Source organism: Echiichthys vipera, assembly GCF_963691815.1.
Source record: "Echiichthys vipera genome assembly, chromosome: 14".
Taxonomy (NCBI): Eukaryota; Metazoa; Chordata; class Actinopteri; order Perciformes; family Trachinidae; genus Echiichthys; species Echiichthys vipera.
In genome coordinates, this window is record NC_139839.1 from 7,777,038 (window position 1) to 7,796,674 (window position 19,637).

The window sequence follows — 19,637 nt, forward strand, 5'->3', positions numbered from 1 at the left end:
CTTGATGTCTCATGCATTCTCATGTCTCCCCATTTTCCAGGCACTTTCGAAATACATTTCTAGTCTTAGTTTTCTGACTTCTTACCAGGCCTTCAGTACCTTTATTGGCGCCCTCAAACTAATTGTTACTAATGTAAACAGCAATTTTTCCATGTGTGGCGATGTGACATTAGTGTGGTGCAAAAAAGTGGACAAAGCACAAAAATGTAATGTGCCAAGATTTAAAAAGAACTAACCATCAGCCTTGGGGGGTGGAGGTGTGGCATTGGCCATTGGCGGACCAGTTGGAGGTGGTGTGGGTTTCATGGTTGGTGGTGGGCCTGTAGGTGGGGGGCCATAGGGAGCTCTGCTTGGTTGGTATGCGTGGGGAGCCATGGCAGTCATGGGTTGAGGTGCAGAACCTGGTGAAAAACATCAGTGATTAATCTTGGTGCTAAAACTCATTTAGCATATAAAATGTGACAAAATAGTAAGCAATGCTCATCATAATTTCCTAGAGCCAAAAATAGCAGTAAATAATTTTAGGATTAATCTCATAAAGTTGTTGTTGAATAATTATTTTAATCGAGTAATGGTTGTGAGATGACCCTTTCACCAAGAAACTGCATCATCATGTAGGATATAGAGTTATGACATCTAAAATGTTGTCATCAACATTACTGTGTCATGTAAACCAAGAGCACTCTTTGGTATTGCTACACATCATGTAGAGGAGAAATGGGGCATCACTGATGTGTAACATTATAAGCTCTGACTAGAGGCGACAACAGCTGGTGGCAGTACTGGCCCAAGGCCAACTAATGTCACAACAGTGACAGCAACAGAAACATGTTCATCTCTACTGACAAAACAGCCAATTCAGATGTGTCTGTAGTATGATCATTTGTGTAAAAGGTGTATAAAACATGTCTATAAATTATACTTCAAGTCCAGGGTACATTATGATGCACAATTATTGAGGTTACAGACAGAAAATGGCATGACATGATACCTTCATCTGAAACATTTGACTGAAAACAATACTTTGAGACTAGGAAACTTTTATCAGCTCAAAAGAGCCAAAAACTGTTCCACTGATTATTGTGGCTGGTGGTGAAATGTGTGACATTTCAGAATTGCTTGTGACACATGCGACATATTGAAGCAAGAATGCAGTTACAGTACAATAGACCTAATAATTACTCCAGTAAGCTGGTACTTTCACTGTCACCATTGTACTGGAAGGCTAGATCCTGATGGTGCTGCTGGGGGAAAGGTCAGTAAAATCAAGCAGACTTGGGGCGGTGAATGTGAACAGCAACTTTCATGCCAATCTGACCATGAGATTGAGAGTTATGCTGGAAACAGACAGGAGATAATGTGACCTCTGTTTACATGCGGATGTGTTGCAGTAGAGATAGATTTTTTTTTTTAAATCAAGGTTGATTTACAAAATGCTATGACAATTCATTCAGCCACTGTTACACAAGCCAACTCATGATCACTTAAACAAGCCACTTCCTCAAGAGAAAATGTCAATGATTTGTGGACAGAAATATTACTGAGATTCTCTATAAGTGGCCTTTTGTTTCTGATACTGGGATCCAAATACTTCTCAGTGGAGAAAACACTTAAGCTCTAACAGCACAAACTTAAACTACTACTACAGCTCAGTCCATAGGTGACTTGGCTGGGAACCGGAGGGTCGCCGGTTCGAGTCCCTGTGTGGACCATGAATGGAGCGTGGACTGGTGGCTGGAGAGGTGCCAGTTAATCTCCAGGGCACTGCCGAGGTGCTGTCGAGCAAGGCACAGAACCCACAACTGCTCGGGGCGCTGGTCACTGGCAGCCTCCTCGCTCTAACATCTCTCCATTAATTGCATGTATATAGGTCCTGTTTGTGCATGTGTGTGTATTTCGGGCGTGTGTGTAACATGAATAATAATAGAGTGAAAAAAACAAATTTCCCCGTTGCGGGACAAATAAAAAGGAATTCTTCTTTTTCTACTATTTAAATGCCCACTAGATATGGTTGTGTGCATTTTGCTAATATCACCAGCAGAAACCAAACATTTTAGCAATAAACCTTCTCCCGAAACTGAAACTAGAATTTGTCCTAACAGCCACGTGACGCTGCTACATAAGAATCACATTAGAAACTATAAAATTCTGATTTGAACTTTGAACAATTTCAGATTAAACGAGCCTCTGTGCCTGGAAGGGAGCCAGATGCAGTAACCAGCCAACATGTTCTCAACCTAGGAACAGAGGACAAGGTCCAGCTCCAACATATCAGTCTTGATATGCATATCTGCAGCACGTCAGTGAAAGAAGACATTGACAAAGAAAAAACACAAGACACGGATAGTGATATAAAAAAGGGTATTAGAAGGGGATAGTGGTGGTGGCTATCTTAAAAAAAAACAGTAAATTGATTAACTAATGGGGACCCTGGGATTAAAATTACTGGGCTAGAGTTCACTTGTCTGAGTCATTGAAACTTAAAAGGATGAATCATCTTTTTATGGATTTGACCCAAGGAGTTCCTACATCATTTAAGTCTCACCCTTTGCTTATCTTTCACTTGAGATTAAAATTGTATTATGCATATAAAGGGTACAGTTTTGAGATCAGTGGAGCTTTCGTGTTCCTACCTGGCTGGGTATATCTGTGCAAAGAGGTGGGGGGCATCCCTGGGCCTGGGGGCTGAGTGACACTGTGGGACACATGGGCTGGTGGTGCAGAGGTGTAAGCTGCCGATGACAGAGGTGGTTGCGCTGTCGAGCTTGCAGGTGGGTTCATATGATTAGCCATGGGGCCGCGGGGAGGTGTGCTCATTGAAGCGGGTGGCCCCATTGGTGGTGGAGCTGTGTTGTACTGCCATGCTGGAGCCATGGGCTGCGGCTGCTGGGGGTTGGGGTAGCAGCTACTAGAAGATACAGCAGGAGGGGGAGGTGTGGCCTGGGCAGGGGGCAGCCTAGGACCAGGGCTGGGGCTGGCAGACTGAGGAGGGGTATGGGATGGAGGACCTCCCATTAGAGGCCTGGTCAACAGAGACTGACCTGGAGGAGCTGGGTAGGAAGTGAGTGGTGGTCTAGGCTGGTAAGAGCTGACTGGGGGAATGGGCTGGTATGGCCCAGAGGGGTAGTGTCCAGGGCCAGGGGGTGCAGAAACTTTGGCTTGCATTGGATTGTAGGGTGGTTGGGGATTCATGTTATAGTTGACCCCTGGTATCTGCTGCAGGGCAACTGGATTCTGTGACGGGCCTGGAGAAGGAAGAAAAATACAGTAATGTTAGAGACTCTAGATTAAAAAAAGCATGTTTATTTAGTTATACATATCTTGTACTTGAGACAACAGAGATCCAGCCACCCAAATGACACTAAACCCCTTTCAGATATACAATTCACTCCTTAAATGTTCTGGCAATTTCAAATCAGCTACAGGTTTAATACTGCTCTTACTTGAATACTGTTCTCTAGCAGTGCTGCCACTGTTGCAAAAAGAAAACGAGCTGTTGGACTCCCTCTTGTGTGCAAGAGGGCAAAAACTGAACAAGGATTGCAGCTCTTATGGTCATTTCATGCTTGACAAGATTATGGAACGCTCCTTTAAGGGAGCATTGCAATCAAAAGCCAAGCCAATAGCTTCCAAGGCAAAAAAAGGCAGCAATGTTGCAAAAATGCTTTGGTTTGTGATTCAAATGTCTTAAATAAAAGTAAATCCTTTGGCTTAAATCTGAAACACAGTTCAGAAAGGTGAATGAAAAACAGATGGCACAGTACCGGTAGTGACGACACCAAGTGAAAACCCCACAGATCCACCAAATGACCAATGAACTGACAGCCCAGAGGCTAATCTCTTTAAAAGGATTTAATTCACCATGATGTGCTCTCAGTGACAGTGAGTGTGGGGCTCTAAGCCAAGTGTGACCTTAGTAGTAGTAAACCACCTCAGACACTTCAGCACAATTAAGAATGATTTGATTGTATAGTGTGTGGATACCAGACTAAAATTTGTTTCTCAACTTCCTGTATGTTAAATATTAATAGCAAGAACCATGGTGTCATACCAAATATCAAAGAACGATTCACTCTTTTTGAAATACATAGAAGATGATGAAAACCAACAGCAAGAAACCGATCTGTTAGATCAGTTAGTAGGGGGAAATGGAAAAGAAAATTTGACTATTAATATCAATAAATGTGTTACCTAAATAACAATCTAACAGGCAACATTACATTATGTAAAGACATCCACTCCTATCCACCAAGTTCTACATAACTAGAAAGAGGGCTAAAAGAGCGTCGGAGTGAGAAGGGATTAGAAAACAACTCTTCTCAATGAAAAAAGATTAGATGAAGGCACTTAATCAAACTCAAATTGTTGTATTTCCCGAAGGAGACAGAACTTTTTAACTACTACAGCGCTTAATCAGTAACAACTCTTGTCCAATCAGAAAAAGCCTGATGTGGAATCTGAATTATCAGCTAATCACAAAACAAACCATTGAAAGGTGGACAGTACGCATTGACCTCATTAACATCAAGTGGGTTTATGATAAGAATATGCAAGAAAATGTGAATCAAGAGGAGACATTCCCAACTGCTGCTTAAGGCCATACTGTGGTTTCACTGTATTTCGTGTAAAATTCATGTGACGTGAAAACATCATGAACACACTAATCATCTTTTCATGACTGATTAAATGAAAATACTATCCAACTTTAAATGTTTCATTCACATTACAGATAAGCCATGATACCATTAATTTACAAGCATTGTTCTGAAAACTCCTCCCATCAAGCTTTAGTGACATGTTTTCATGGTTTGTTTCTATTGTCAGTAACACACTGTTTCCACATTGATCGGAGCTCAAAGAACAGTTATGGATTAACATGCATTGACTCATCTGATTAAAGGGAGGTAGGAACACAATTAAGGCGGGATGCAATTAACAATTAGCCAGTTTGGACAGGTTTGATAGTATCCAGTTTTATAATAAAAAACACCTGAGCTATTAACTCAAGCTGCACACTACAACAGAGCTCCTTCACATGCATGGTTTAGAAATGATCCTAGGGGTTGTATGCAATCACACTTTGGTCAGATGCCACAGAGTGTGTTTAGGTTGTTTTTTCTCCAGAGAGTAAAGAGTAATCTCAAATTGAAGTAAGTAATTGGTTAAGCCCGGAGAAAGCTCTGTGGCAAGATATCTGGATCATCCCCAATTTGCCACATGTACAACGTAGAAATCAAAAATGCCTGAGCATGCTAAAAATCAGTATTGCCCAACATTGAGGGAACTAATAAACAAGCAGATGAGATTATTTACCGGCACTGTGTACACAGGGAAAAAGACAGATGCGAAAGGCAAGTCAAAGCTCGTTGGATGTTTTATTATGACAGGAAAGTTCGGACAAACTGAGCATCTTGACAGCAGAAATGCCAAGTTGAAGGTGTGATCATATTATCGCCGTTATGTAGAAGAAGATGGGACGACCCAACACCTGGCCGTAAAGTTATGATGCCTGTTGACTTCTCGATTTGTCAACCTGTTGGGTTTCCTACTCGACAAACCAGTGGTAGCACCAGTTTAGTTAGAGAGACAGGTATAACGTTAGTTAGCAATTATTTATACCATCTTAAGTCAGTCAGGTACCGTACCACAGGTCAAGATTGACTATAGATGACAGATCACCATTGCTTGGCTACCTTAAGTTAACGTCGCATCATTACCAAGCAACCCAGTTAGCTCACCGTTAGCAATTAGCACCAGAGAACAGATCCAATAACTGTTGCTAGTGTTAGCTGCGTTAAGCAAGTTAGCTCATATAAGCTACTTTACCCTGACTTAACTTTGCTTACAATTAAATGTTACTCACCATTCGCATACGGCTGTCCTGTCCCTGTCCCATTCTGAGAGTTAAACCCCGCCGTTGACATCTTGAAATAGACACCAGGACCTAATTTAGAGGGTGCTTGGTTGGCGAATAGCTGTTAGCTGCGTCTTTAGCTAACTAACGTAGCTGGCAGTCGCGGGGCAACGTTCAAACCTGTGGCTCTGACGATGTGGCGTCAAGTCAAAGCGGCGTCTATAAGTGACGTCTCCTTATTTCTTAAAAAGTTAATACGCTGAACTGTCGTGGCGATCACAGTGCCATGGTTATTTACGAAAGCCCGTTCAACTATCCACGGGTGAGTACCGACAGGCCTTGTCAGGAGTATTCGTGCGAGACACTTCTCCTCTTTCACCGGAAGTTGGGATCACCCCGCAGGATCAACGTAAAACTCGTCGGGCATGCGCAGTGTGTACACGTGGCATTTCCTCCCTGTGCTCTCGGTTGTTCAGTGTACTGGAAACAAGAGGGGGTGCAATCTTTTAATTTCATGTTCAATCACTTTTTTTTTTACTAATTAAATAATTTCTACCTGTAGACGAAGTGACATTGAAGTGCCTAACAATATGATCTTCATGACTTTACAAGCTAAAATATAAAATACTATAATCTAACAAGCCACCAACGAAGATGCATTTATTACTTATTCTTCACAACCCCAAATATTCAGCAAATTAAATTTACCTAATTCATTTGATATTTACCTTAGCAGAATACTATATTCATAAAAAGATGTGTATCTCCAAACTATTCGCTACTACTTTTATATTTTTATTGATTTAGATTATAAATCATATTTGACCACTATGGAAAACTTAAAACTCAAAAATAATAAATTGGCATACATTTTGGATTATTTAGGCATTCAAATGTCCTCCCTTAGTTCAGCAAAACCCCATACATTTGAGTTATTCTGTTTTCATTTGTGTTTAACTGTCTTTGAACATTTTTATATATGTTATTATTGTTTCTACAGAGTATAACTCCGGAACATGTAAGAAAATAAATGTTTATAATACTGAATATTTTCAATAAAAATAAATAAAAACAAGCTGGGAGCAACCGTTGGTCGTTTTGTTCGATGTATAAACCAGTCACCGTTACCCTAATAAAATATTGTGTGTTAAATATTTGTGTGTAAGTTGTCAAAGCAGAGGAACAGCAGACCCTTCGGTTTTATTTCGGTTCCCCTGCCGGAAAGATGATTGTGAAACATAAACAGGAAGCGGCCGTGCAGAGTTTTTTGGGGAGTTGCTGTTCAGCCATTGCAGTGTCGTGGCTCACTAACAAAACACGAAAAAAGGAGAGAGAGAGAGAGAGAGCAAGACCTGGTATTTAGCAGGCTCTCTTTTTTTTGGACTGGCACACCAAAAAGAGCGAATAACACACTCGGCAAATTAATCTACACATAAATAACGGGTGAGTTTATGAATTCATTTTCTCAACAGTGATGAAAAAAGCGTTCGGCGAATGATCCCGGCTGCTAACGATGCTAACGTTAGCATCGCTAGGCTAACTCGCTTATTATCGAAGAGCTTCGATACTGGATGTGATCTGAAGTTTATTTATTTAAACATTTATATCAGATATTGGGATGGGAATAAACGAAACCATTACACGTCCCTGGGGGTGTAAGTACAGCGGTGAAGTATGTAACTAGCTGCTGGTAAGCTAACGTAGCCAGTAACCCTCGATGCAACGTCGCCTGTTGAAGAATATGACACGTAACGTTAGCTAACGGCTTCCTGTTTGCCACCCTATTTGTCGGCCTCACCTCAAGTTTTATATAATTACACTTACGCACGTGTCTTACTTTGAAATATAACTTGTTATACTTGTATTTGGCCTTTTTTTGTTTTCTATTGCGGAACCTGTCGTTGACAATCATCCGTGTTACGTTTAGCCGTCAAGGCAAAGGTTTAGCTCACCTCGCTGCTAAGTTACGTTGACAGTGGCTCTGATGAGCTGGACTGGTTTGACAGCCAAACCACATTCAGTGTATGACAAGCGGCTTTAACATCTAATCGAACAACACTCCTGATCTGTAGTTACATTTTATATAGAGTCCTTGTCAAAATTGAATTCTTATTAGTCAGAATGATAATTTCAGATATCCACAATGACATTCTTCCTATCAACAACTGTCATTTTAGATATCCACAACGTCACTCTTACTAGTGAAAATAGAGTCACTTTTGCCATCTGTGTATTGGGCTTTCAATTCTAGATAACCTCAATTATATTTCATATATATATATATATATATATATATATATATAATGAACATTCTGGATATCTGTAATGTAATTTGTACAAGTATATTACTGTCGTACATATCTGTAATGTAATTTTTTTTACTAGTCAAAGTATTTTGGATAGTCAAAATTACATTATGACAACAATTAAATTGTATACATGAATTGAGAGTTCTTCCTTGTAAAAGGACATAACAGATATCACGATTGTTAATTATAGATATCTAAAATAGCTGAGTCAAATCACATCCAGTGTCTTACGTTATTATGGATTCACAATTTTCTCATTGCACCTGTTTTTTGTTTTTCTTCCACAACACCTCCCTGTAATCTTACAGTGGAGGGTAATTGACTGAGACCATGTATTCTCACTGTCAGTGAGCACCGCTTTAATTTGTGAACTGAAATCTGTTTCTACAGTTTGAATTATGTTTACACAAGCAGCATGTTTTTAAGTCTTAATTATCTGAGTATAAGGAAACTTTTTCCAGATGTTTTTCAAATGTTGAAGAATTGAGGTAGGCCTAGATCGTGGATAGCAGTAAGAGCAAACTGTCAAAATGTGTAGCGTGGCGACTTTTGAGTAAGTAACGCACTCTTATTCAGTCAAACAATCCTGTGGTGATTGTTAAATTGAAATAATGGTCAATAACTAATCTGATAGATTTAATTCACAACAGATGTGTCATTGATGAAATGCTTGCAGGGGATTTCTAGCAGATCTCCTCCACAGCTTTAGTCTTCACACATTTTAAACTTGTGTGCCATATATGAGTCCATATTTGCTTGTGGTTGTAGACAGTTACTGTCAAACAGTTTCACACTCACAGCTGCATCATGTCACACGTGGGAGCATCACTCACACCACACCAGCCCACAGTGTTGTAGCAGGCAGGACCGGAGTGTAGCAGCAGCTGACGTGGAGTTCAGCTGTGTTTGCATGGTCTTGACCTTTGGCTACCTTATACTTTAGCCCTGTAGTTGTTTGCATGTTACGTAACTAGGGCTAGAGGTCGCCAGCTTACCTTGTTCTGATGCCTCTGAGAGATGAAGTTTGTTTTTTTTCAGCCCCCTTTTCTCAGATTTTAATGGCCATGCTACTTGCTGAAACATTTGATCATATGTCACTTAAGAGGGAAACAAATAATCTGGTGTGGACTAGAAGGACAAATGAACAAAGCAGAGTTTTGTTTAGCAGAAGCAACAACTTCACACAGTTACAGCGTGTTAAATCTCAAATCCATTTAGTTTTGATTGAAATACAATATGGCTAGCTTATCATGAAAGGCTACAACTAGGTTTAATTTCCATATCTCATGATCCAAACACTCATGTTGCATGCTGAGGAGCTGTCAGATGGTTTGTGACGAGTGCTCTCGACCTTCTGTCCTGCTGTTCACCGACTCCCACTGGAACAAGATAATAATTGTTCTTATCACCAGCTGCTGATATCTATCTGATAGGTTGAGACAGGCTGCATATTCATGGAGTTGAGTGCTGTCACTCTTGAGATTTGTGTGGTGAGGGGTTCTGAATGGTTCCTATTGATCTCTCCTGTTGTCTGATGCCCCCCCGCTGTAGGCTCAAGGTAGGGGTGTACGGTACAGAGCAGCTCTGCCTGCGAGGGAATATTTACTGGCCCTTTGAGTAGAGGCCTATGTGAAAAAGTAATTCCTGGCAGTAGTGACCGATGTTGACTGTTGTCCTCCCTTGCATCTCAGCGCAACAGTTTCAGTCTGGTTTAATCCGTTGTTAAATCACCACCACAATGTTTCTTTCTCCTTTTTGAAAAAACAAAAGGTTGACACAGAAAACCGTCAATTCAACAGTGAAAGGACAGAGAAGTATTTGTTCATAACTTGTCACTGTGAAGCCTGTGTTTACTCTTGAATGAGTGTATATGGGTGTGAAGCAAAAATACTAACTGGTAAAGTAACTAGTAACTTAAATTTACAGATAACTGTAGTGGAGTAAAACGTAGAATATTTCCCACTGAATTGCAGTGAAGTATAAAGTAGCATGAAAAGAAAATACTCAAGTCAAAAACAAGAGCCTCAAGCTTGTACTTCAGTACAGTAATTGTACAGTAATACAGAAGCCGTAGGCACTGAATGGCAGCCACACTTCCGTCGGTCTGCCCCAGGGCAACTGTGACTACTATCGTGGTTTACCAGCACCATGTATGTCTGTGTGAATGAATGGAACCTGGGCTCTGTAAAGCGCCTTGAGTACTGAGAAAGGCGCTATATACATGACATTAGATTTCAATTAGCTGCAATTTAGGCGGTTTAGTGTCATGACACTTCGACACGTGGACCAGAGGAGTCGAGGATCAAACAGCTGATCTTTGGTATGGGAACACCCACTCTACTGCCTGAGCCACAGCCGCCTGAGCCACAGCCGCTCATAAATCCAATCCATTGCTATTTTTATTATTATTAATATAAAAATTTAAAGATACATCAACATACTGTTATATACTGTTGCCGTCTATGCTTCAAATCATACCGTGATATAAATTTTATATCACCATACCGTACAGCCCGAGCTCAAGGCATCTTATAAACATGAATATTAAGTTGTAGCTTAATCCAACAGTGTGCTAGGAGAGTTCTGCCATCTTTAGACCTGAATATTTTTAGTGAATAACTATTGTTTTAGCAATTTCAGCATCCAGATTGTAGCATCATCAGTAGTAGGATAAAATGTAGTTCACCAATGTACAGGAATTTGCCAAAGTATCTTCATATTTATTTTCTTCCTTAGATTTTATATTTAAATAATATATATTACATGATATGTTCACCTTTCTCCTACAGTCCACTGTTTCAAACATGTGAACCTCATTGCATAATGGAAACCTAACAGCCTGCTGTTTTAATGAAGACTTCAGAAGAGATTGTACATGTGCCGTGAAGGCTATTGTGACAACTCTGGCCACATCAGTATTGTGTTCATGTCGGGGATGAAGGATACAGTCTAAATGCAGCTTTCCAAATCCCCTACAAAGTTGCCTTCCACCACAGTTTAATGCCGACACTAGTCTACCAATGCTTTTTGTATGGTATAGTGTACATGGGTAGGAACAGAGACTCTGGATAACATCAGTAACAACCTATGTACAAAAATGAATACAGCTTAAGTTATTGATAACCTGTGGGACAGTTATGGGCAAAAAAGGCACACAAACATTGTACAAGTTGTATCACCTGTGTGCATTCATGTCTTCTTACATCTGCCTTTTTCCCGTTTGTTGTTTTTCAGGATTTAACAGCTCCGGATATGTCATTCATATTTGAATTCCTTTATAGCGGTTTCAATAGCGTACTACAGTTTCTAGGTAAGTACTGTTGATCACACACACTAACTCAAAGTAAACAGGATTTCTGTTTGAAAGCTTTTAACAGTTTTGAATGCTTTGGTATTTAAGTCATTGATCAAAATGACATTGCTGTAGTGTGAACCTCATTGCTATTGTTAAAAATGTGATAACATTGTGAATAGAGTTGGAAATCTGAGAGAGGATTTAGTGTGAGTTGAGTTTAATTGTCTTCAGTGATCAAAAGAACAACTTTATTTGTTATAACTACTGGTCTGTCTTACACCTCCGCCCTTAAGTGTTCAGTGAAAACTGGAGCTAACGCTGGTGTGAACAATAGTGGGCTCTGTTCCTAGAAATCCATCCCTGTCATGGTAGAAGTTGATAGGAAGAAGCAGAGTTTCTCAACTTGTGTTGGTTTACATTGTGTCCCATAGACTCAAATATGAAATACAAATACCAATATGAAATACAAATACCATGATGGTTCACCAGATATCTCCCCTTCGCTGCTAATCGTCATTACAAAATTGCCTCCTCAGCTGAAGCCCTGGTCAGGCAAAACACATTTGTTTGTTTTTTTATAATCAAGGACGTCACACGGCCCTTTTCCTTTAGACACGTTTTCATCACCACCATTCCTTTTAAATGCTTCTGAGTAGCTTGAAACTATATAGCTCCTCAGTTAGCGCACACACAAGCTGGTATGGGTTTAATTCCCATTAGGGCCCGCTTGCTACTTATGTTCCTGTAAAGTGGCTCTGCTTAAAGCATTCACCAAATGGCCCATGTTATGTGGCCTTGTGCCGACTGCAGATCAGATTGACAGTTAAACAGAGTGTAGATTAAGTTTTTCCCTTGCAGATATTAAGGAACTCAATTGCTGTAAAAAATTTAATCTCAAATCTGCTCCCTACTGTAAGTTTACAAAATATGTTTCTGGTGGAGTGGCATCTCTGCATACAGTGATGCTAATCACTGTTAATCAGCAATAGGGACTATGTTTATAATGTAAAGCAACCGGTTTGTGATTCATTTTCCATCTGCCAATCCTGACAAGTGCATTGGGTAATCTGGCAAAACCCTGCATCTCCATTCTCCAAATGCATGCTCACTAAACCTCTGCTCTGCGCACCAATGCCTATAGCATCAGGCTTATGCTGTACCAGCTCACATCTCTGAAGCGTGAAGTTCACTTGCCTGTAGTTATTAAATGGTTGACTTAAAATTAATATTTAGATGCATTTCATTTGTTGCTGACCTTGTCTTAACACATAGAGCTAACTAGTTTTTTCAGATCATGTCTCACAAATACTACCTTAACCACAGACGGTTTCTGTCAATGTCAATATGCAGTATGAAAATTGCCCAACCCTATGTTGTATGTATGTTATGTGAGCATGAAAGGCAAACAAAGGTTATGTCTCTCAGAACATGACATGATTTTTCCCCCCCAGCTTCTAAAAATGTGTTTGTGATCAATGTTTCTATCTGAAATCTGGTGGAAAGTCTCGTCCTGTGCACCAGCTGCTCTTGTCCCCAAAGTGCGCTGTTCCTGTTCTCCCTGTCAGACAGGTAGCATAGTGCTGTTGTGAGTAATGATGACGTTGAGTAGAGCTGACTCAGTCTTAAATTTCACAAATCCACTGGGTATCACTACGCCGACTCAGAGTGGTAGACACAAAGCCTAGTAGCTCATCAGGAAAGTGTCCCTTTTTCTCCTGCATTCAGTTAGCTGCTACATCTAAGAGAACTGAAAAAAGAGTAAAATCTCGCTTGCTTCCCTTTGAAGCAGAAAATACTTTTTGTTACATTTAACGCTTATAATGTTAAGTAAAGATAAGAGAAAGGTAAAATCAGTAGATGGAGCACACCCACTTGTGCATCAAAGTATTGTTATGTGCCTCTTATGTAAACCCAAGTTCTTAAGCCATGACACACTTTAAGTATCACTTGACTCATCACCTGAGTTCACATGTGGTGACGTTTTCTCATGTGTGAAAGACTAAGCATTGTATGATATGATGCAGCCCATCTCAAAAAGATCCCTGTACTGGCCTGTTGTATGAAATGCTTCTGGCTTCGTTTCAGGACTGTACAAGAAATCCGGCAAGTTAGTATTTCTTGGCCTGGACAATGCTGGCAAAACGACGCTACTGCACATGCTCAAAGATGACAGATTGGGACAGCATGTGCCAACTTTACATCCAAGTGAGTTGCTCTCTCTCTCTCTCTCTCTCTCTCGCACACACACACACACGCATGCACACAGTTGAAAGCCATCCATGCAAAAGATCCACACCTTTGTTTACTATTTTTTTTTAAACCACAGTTAAATTAGTATGAGTTCTAAGAATACTATGACTGTGTAAAATGTTGGTACTATTCACTCATGCCGAACTGTAAATACAATAAACTATTGTGTGTCAGTGACTTTTGAGCTGCCTGACTTTACAGATTTGTTCATGATACATTTTTTTCCCCCTCCAGCCTCGGAAGAGCTGACGATTGCTGGCATGACTTTCACAACCTTCGACCTTGGAGGCCACGCACAAGGTATGTGTATATTGTGTATTACTTGTGATTTACGGTTTCATTGGTCATAAGTGTTAGTGAAGCTCTGATACCACATTTTCACTGCTGCTATGATCTGTAAATAAAAATGAATGAGGTATTAGCAGTTCATGTGGGGAAAGGCTGTATGCAATTTGTGCAGTGCCTAAAGGAAACTTTTTGTGTTTTCTAGTGTCAGCGAATGTGAAATGTGTCTAACATAAGTAGACAGACCAGACTGTACAACTCTCATGTTTGTTTTTGTGTTGGTTCACACAGCCCGCAGAGTTTGGAAAAACTACCTCCCTGCCATTAATGGCATTGTCTTCCTTGTGGATTGTGCAGACCTCACCAGGTTGGGCGAATCAAAAGCAGAACTTGATGTAAGTACCCGTGACCTGCTAGATTGAAAACGCTGCTGAACTTTCAAAATCATATTGGTCAAATCGATTTCTGGTGTTAGCAGCAAAGTCGTAGATTAGTTGCTGTATAAACTTACAATTGATCACTGTCTGTCTTGTGGTTTGTTTTTGTATTTTTTTTAATGAAGAAACATGCTGCCCACCCGAGTGATTACAAAGAACGTAATTTAAATTGGTTTCTTAACTGTGTAGAACTCATGCAGTATTTGGTCTTTGAAGGAAACAAAAAATGTTATGGTAACTTGTTATACATAAAGCAAAAGAAGAGATTTAAATTTAAAAAAAAGGGTATCCAACGCAGGTTGTGCAAGAAATATCTTTTATTATAGACAGTGGTTTAAAACCAGAAATATTGTAAATAGTTGTTTTTTTTGACAGCCACTTCCCCCCTTTTTTTGTAATAATTGTGCTTAGAGGAATCCATTGCATAAGAGACAAATGTACAAATCTCTGCTGTGACAGAATCAGAATTTTTAAAGCATCGATTTTGCATAATAAACTTTCTTTGCTAGGGGTATCCTAAATTAAATGAGCAGAAATAAATTACAGGACTCACAAAATCAATCCTGGAAAGTACTGAATATCATTCAAACATCACAGTTTGATGATATGTAACAGGTGGTTTCTTTATCACCTTAAAGCCACATAGTAATGCCTTGTCTACCCTATCAGGCATTAATGACGGACGAGACTATTGGAAACGTGCCTATCCTGATCCTGGGCAACAAGATCGACAGACCAGAGGCCATCAGCGAGGAGAAGCTGAGAGAATTATTTGGATTGTACGGACAGACAACAGGCAAGGTGAGTAGACGCAGCACTTTCACATTCTACCCTTTTTGGGGCGTCCAATCGTAATAATTATGAATTAGATTTATTAGGTCCCTGCAGTTGGTGTGAAGTAAAATACTGCTTGCTGGTTCATCAAGTTTACGTTCACTCCAAACTCTCCACGCCACAAGAGTTGATGTGTGTTTTTATGTCTTGATAACTGGAGCCCAGTTTGGAGTGGATTTTTTTTTTTGTTTAAAGGATAAAATTGTAAAAAGAATAAAGTAAGTGTGCATACAATTTGTTAATTAAAAGTGTATTTTATTGTGACCTTTTTCCTGTTTTTCTCTTAGGGCAACATTGCCATGAAGGAGCTGAACACAAGACCACTGGAAGTGTTCATGTGCAGTGTGTTGAAGAGGCAGGGCTACGGCGAAGGCTTCCGCTGGCTCTCCCAGTACATCGACTAAAGCAGCCAAGCCCCATAACACCGAAACCACCACCACCACCAGGGGGGGGCGCTAAACCCAACCACTTAAGACGCCCACCGTTGCCACCAGTACCATCATACTCAGCCCCATGTTTGGTTAAACAAGTCTGCCTCCATCTTCAGAGAAACCAGTACAACTTGATCCCAATAGACTTTTATTGGTCGAACATTTGGTTCCACACTTACAGAATTCATACCTGTACGCGCGCACACACGCACACTTGTTTTTATCTCTCTGTCTTTTTCTAAGAGAGTAACATAGCATTGGTTCCACAGCAAAGGGTGTTCAAATTCAAACGGATGAATCTTTTCTATATTGTCTGTCATTTGCTGCCCTCTCTCCCTCCCTGCCATCTGTTGAGTGTGATGATAGATGCATTATAACTGTAAATCTGTATGATTCCATTGGTATATCAACAATCCCTGATGCCTCTTCCCCGTCTGCAACTCATTCTGAGCAATGAGAGAGCAACATAGTTGTAAACATTGCAGTACACTTTTTTTAACAGTAAAGACATCCATTCCACTTTGTATTTAATCAACACGTTTGGGTTTGTCCTGTTTTGCCTTTTCTTCTTATTTTTTTTTACACGATTAGATTAAATAAACCGTGGCCACGTATCCAGCCCTCACTATAGATGTGTGGCTGTTTTCACCCATTTATTAAAATGGACCAGTGCATTTATCTTTGCTTTTCAGAAATTAGATCTATTTCTCTAGGTTACCTTGGAAGTTAAAATACTTTTGTTCCAGACTTCTATCTTTTGGGCACAGTAACATTGAATGGAAGTAGGCTGTGGGCTCCCCCCTTTTTAAGAGAAGCATGGGGTGGTAGTAAAGCAGATTGAAGAATTTTAATAGATAAAATAATACTGGCCATAACCCTGACAAGGTTTGATAAAATCGTGTAGATGGCACAATGGTCAGTTGGTGTAAAGAAAACTATTTAAGCAAATGAAACTTGGGGAAAGCTTGATGATAACAGGCAGTAAGAGATGAAGGAAGAAATAAAGAGATGGTTGTAACATCTAGTAATTGCCAATGTTAGAAGTCCATCCTACAGATATATTTTCCAGCGCAGACCTTTTGTACAGGGTGAATCTAGTGACCAAGCGTAGACGTAGGAGGACACAGTCCCACAGTGGGAACAGGTAGATAGGCCTAAAAAAGGGACCATATATATATATAAAATGTATAAGAACATCGTACATGGATTTTGTATTTATAAGTGGTATCCTTTGATCTATGTGCATTACCAGAAACTATTATGCATGCCTTGTTCTTTTGATTTTGTAATGCCCATTATTCCAGAGAGTACAACAGGAGGGGAAAAGATGCCAAAATTTACAATGAGAGCTGATTGTCATGTTTTGTTTTTTTAACAGAAACAATGGAATTGCGCGTAATACACTTTTTCTGTCCCTGTCCCTTTGTGTCTCTTTCATTCCCTCATTACTACGTGATGAGCTGTTCCAACAAGGGTGGGACTTGCTGTTGTTTGCATCATAAAAATGTAATAAATGTTTTCAATGAATAACAGGCTTTAACATTGATCCACAATTCAGACTGATTATTGTTTTTGTCACTTCTTTGGTGAGATAAACCATGGAAAAGAGGCTTTCAGTTCTTTTTTCTTTAAGAAAATGTTACAATACAGTATCGGTATAGAATTACTACAAGTAAGTCCTGCATTCAAAATGCTACGTCACAAAATGTTTGTAAAAGTAAAAAATAGTCATGCAGAAAAATGAACCATGTGACTTGTGTTATACATATTGCAAATATTGATACTGATGTATAAATGCATAAGCATTGTTGAAATTTAGTAGCTGATGGAGATCCTTTAAACTATTTTATATACAGTCTGGTAGTCCAGTGCAGTGTTTTACAACCTAAAAGTCAAGCACCTGCAGCGGATCGCCGAGTAAATCTGAAGGGCTTTGAGATGACTAATGGGGTAGGAAGAAGAAAATCGCTCTGCAACAGAAATGTATTTATGTTTTGGGCTATACATGACTTGGCTTTTGTTGTGAAGTATTAAACTTTTTTTTTTGTTTTTTTACCTCTTTAGGCCTTAAACCGTTATCTCATACACTGCTTTTTTTGTAAGGCGTCATAAGCCAAATGATTAGAAACCACTGGTTTAACCTTTCATGCATTGTATTTTGTATAGTTATAAATAAGTATATAATATTTCTCTCCAAAATGTAGAGTAGAAGTAAAAATAATATAGTGGAAATACTGAAGTAAAGCATTTAGACAGTACAGTGGAGGTTATATAAAAAGCATACTGGCAGCAAGTACTATATAAAAGATTTAGCACTATACTATCAGTCCACTAGGTGGTGTGCATGGCATGGAAAAGTGTCCTTTTAGTGCCGTAGAATTTATCTTCATTCTTTAAATGGATGGCAGTAAATCATAATAAGTATGAGTGACATCAGATGAGTTTAAAACAATTTTGAAGACAGCCAAGACAACAGGCTGCAGCTGATGCCCACAGTGATGTATCTTTCTCTGAGCTGCTCCTGTACCATCTCCCCTACCTTCTCCCCCCTACAGGGCTACCCTAACAGTGGATATTGGGGTTCTGGGTTTGGGTTAAGGTCCAAAACATTGGTGGCAGAGAAGTATGATCATAGACTTTCTATTGTCTGTATGACTGAGTGAAATGAGGTTGTTCAGTATGCTCGACGGTTCTGACGGGGGTTATGGAACCTTAAGCGTCCAAACATGGAGCTCCCTGGACTGAACGTAGTGCCTGGTAGACTAGCTGGGTGCAAAATTAGGTTTTCTGTTCCCAGCACAAGTGGAAACCGTACAATATTGAATCTCAATAGAGATGTTTCAGATTGGACCAAAGTGGTGGACCCACTCCCTAGAGCTGTGCTGTGAGCATGGCTATAAAATGTTCCTAGAAATAAGTAAGTCGTCCACATTAATACCTACAGTATATTTATAATGCTTGAACCTGACATCAAGAATTTCACCCCGGGAGCTGAAGCCCTCACTCTCCTGGGGCACTTTCAATTTATAGAATAGTACTGTGAGTGCAGCTATATTCAATTGAAGCCTTTCAACTTGAAAAGAAATATCTTGAGATGAACTGGAAAATTCGATCGCAGGACATTTCAACATATGAGACCCATGGGCCCTCTTTTTGTAGTCATTAGGTTCACTTCATCAAGACTCTCATTGCAGCTGAGTGTTTCATATTTCATCTCACTGATAATCTTAAAGTAAGACTATCTTTCCTCCATTCTAATCAAGACAATGTCGACTAGAAGTACCTTATTTTGAAAGTAACAGCTATTATTTTGTTGTCACGAACAGTCAGTCGCTGAGTCGCTGGGAATCTCCTTCACTCAAATTACAAACTACAAAACTTTCTTACTAATAATAATAAATACATTTTTATATAGCGCTCTTCTCAGTACTTGCCTTGCGAACATCATACCTGAGTACTCAAGTGCTCAGAATTCATACATTACACAACATATTTGAACTCATTTCCAGATTATGTGTAATGGTGTGCCTAAGCATCAAAATATACTTAAAGCTGTACTGTCTTTTAAGTTCCTATCTATCAATCAAAGAGTGAGTTAAAACAATGCTTATTGATCATATGAGCCACAAATAGAGTACTCCTGCCTGCCTTTTTGCTGATTATTCTAATATCTGTGTCTGTGGCGACATTCCCGGGCTTGACTTAAAAAATCGGCCGCCATGTTAGTGATGCTACTGACAGCGGTTGGTCTGCCGGCCAAACTCGTCACTAACGGTTATGCTGCGTTCACTTGTAATCAGAAATACCGAACTTTCAACTTGAGTCAGGCTTGCAGTAAGGGCGGGAGTGTAATGGGAAAGTGTGTGTGTGTGGATTTAGGGAGGGTAATATAAAAGTAACAGACTGGAAGTAGAGAGGTGAATGTGTTTCAATAAAGTTTAC

The 19,637-nt window shown here is 39.8% G+C and overlaps 2 protein-coding genes across 3 annotated transcripts in view; one reads left to right on the top strand and one right to left on the bottom strand.

The window, feature by feature from the left end:
* The window catches only part of LOC310956303 (uncharacterized protein), a 243,809-nt gene that overhangs the window by 15,649 nt on the left and 208,523 nt on the right, over positions 1-19,637 (bottom strand). For both annotated transcript variants that reach the window (XM_083926493.1, XM_083926492.1), the window contains exons 13-14: positions 2,634-3,245; positions 237-401 (exon numbers count right to left, since the gene is read on the bottom strand). In XM_083926493.1, the coding sequence (XP_083782619.1) occupies positions 237-401; positions 2,634-3,245 (777 nt within the window). The remainder of the gene's footprint in view (positions 1-236; positions 402-2,633; positions 3,246-19,637) is intronic.
* sar1b (secretion associated, Ras related GTPase 1B) lies at positions 7,159-17,241 on the top strand. Its single transcript, XM_083926348.1, has 7 exons — positions 7,159-7,297; positions 11,398-11,473; positions 13,544-13,663; positions 13,943-14,008; positions 14,285-14,388; positions 15,100-15,231; positions 15,552-17,241. Exons 2-7 carry the CDS (start codon positions 11,416-11,418, stop codon positions 15,666-15,668), a joined length of 597 nt encoding a protein of 198 aa, XP_083782474.1. The 5' UTR covers positions 7,159-7,297; positions 11,398-11,415; the 3' UTR covers positions 15,669-17,241.

Excerpts from the sequence above, each read along its gene's own strand:
- sar1b (XM_083926348.1), top strand. The coding sequence starts at position 11,416 with ATGTCATTCATATTTGAATTCCTTTATAGCGGTTTCAATAGCGTACTA. Across the intron at positions 11,474-13,543 it reads TAGCGTACTACAGTTTCTAG|GACTGTACAAGAAATCCGGC; the intron begins GTAAGTACTGTT and ends GCTTCGTTTCAG. Across the intron at positions 14,389-15,099 it reads AATCAAAAGCAGAACTTGAT|GCATTAATGACGGACGAGAC; the intron begins GTAAGTACCCGT and ends CTACCCTATCAG.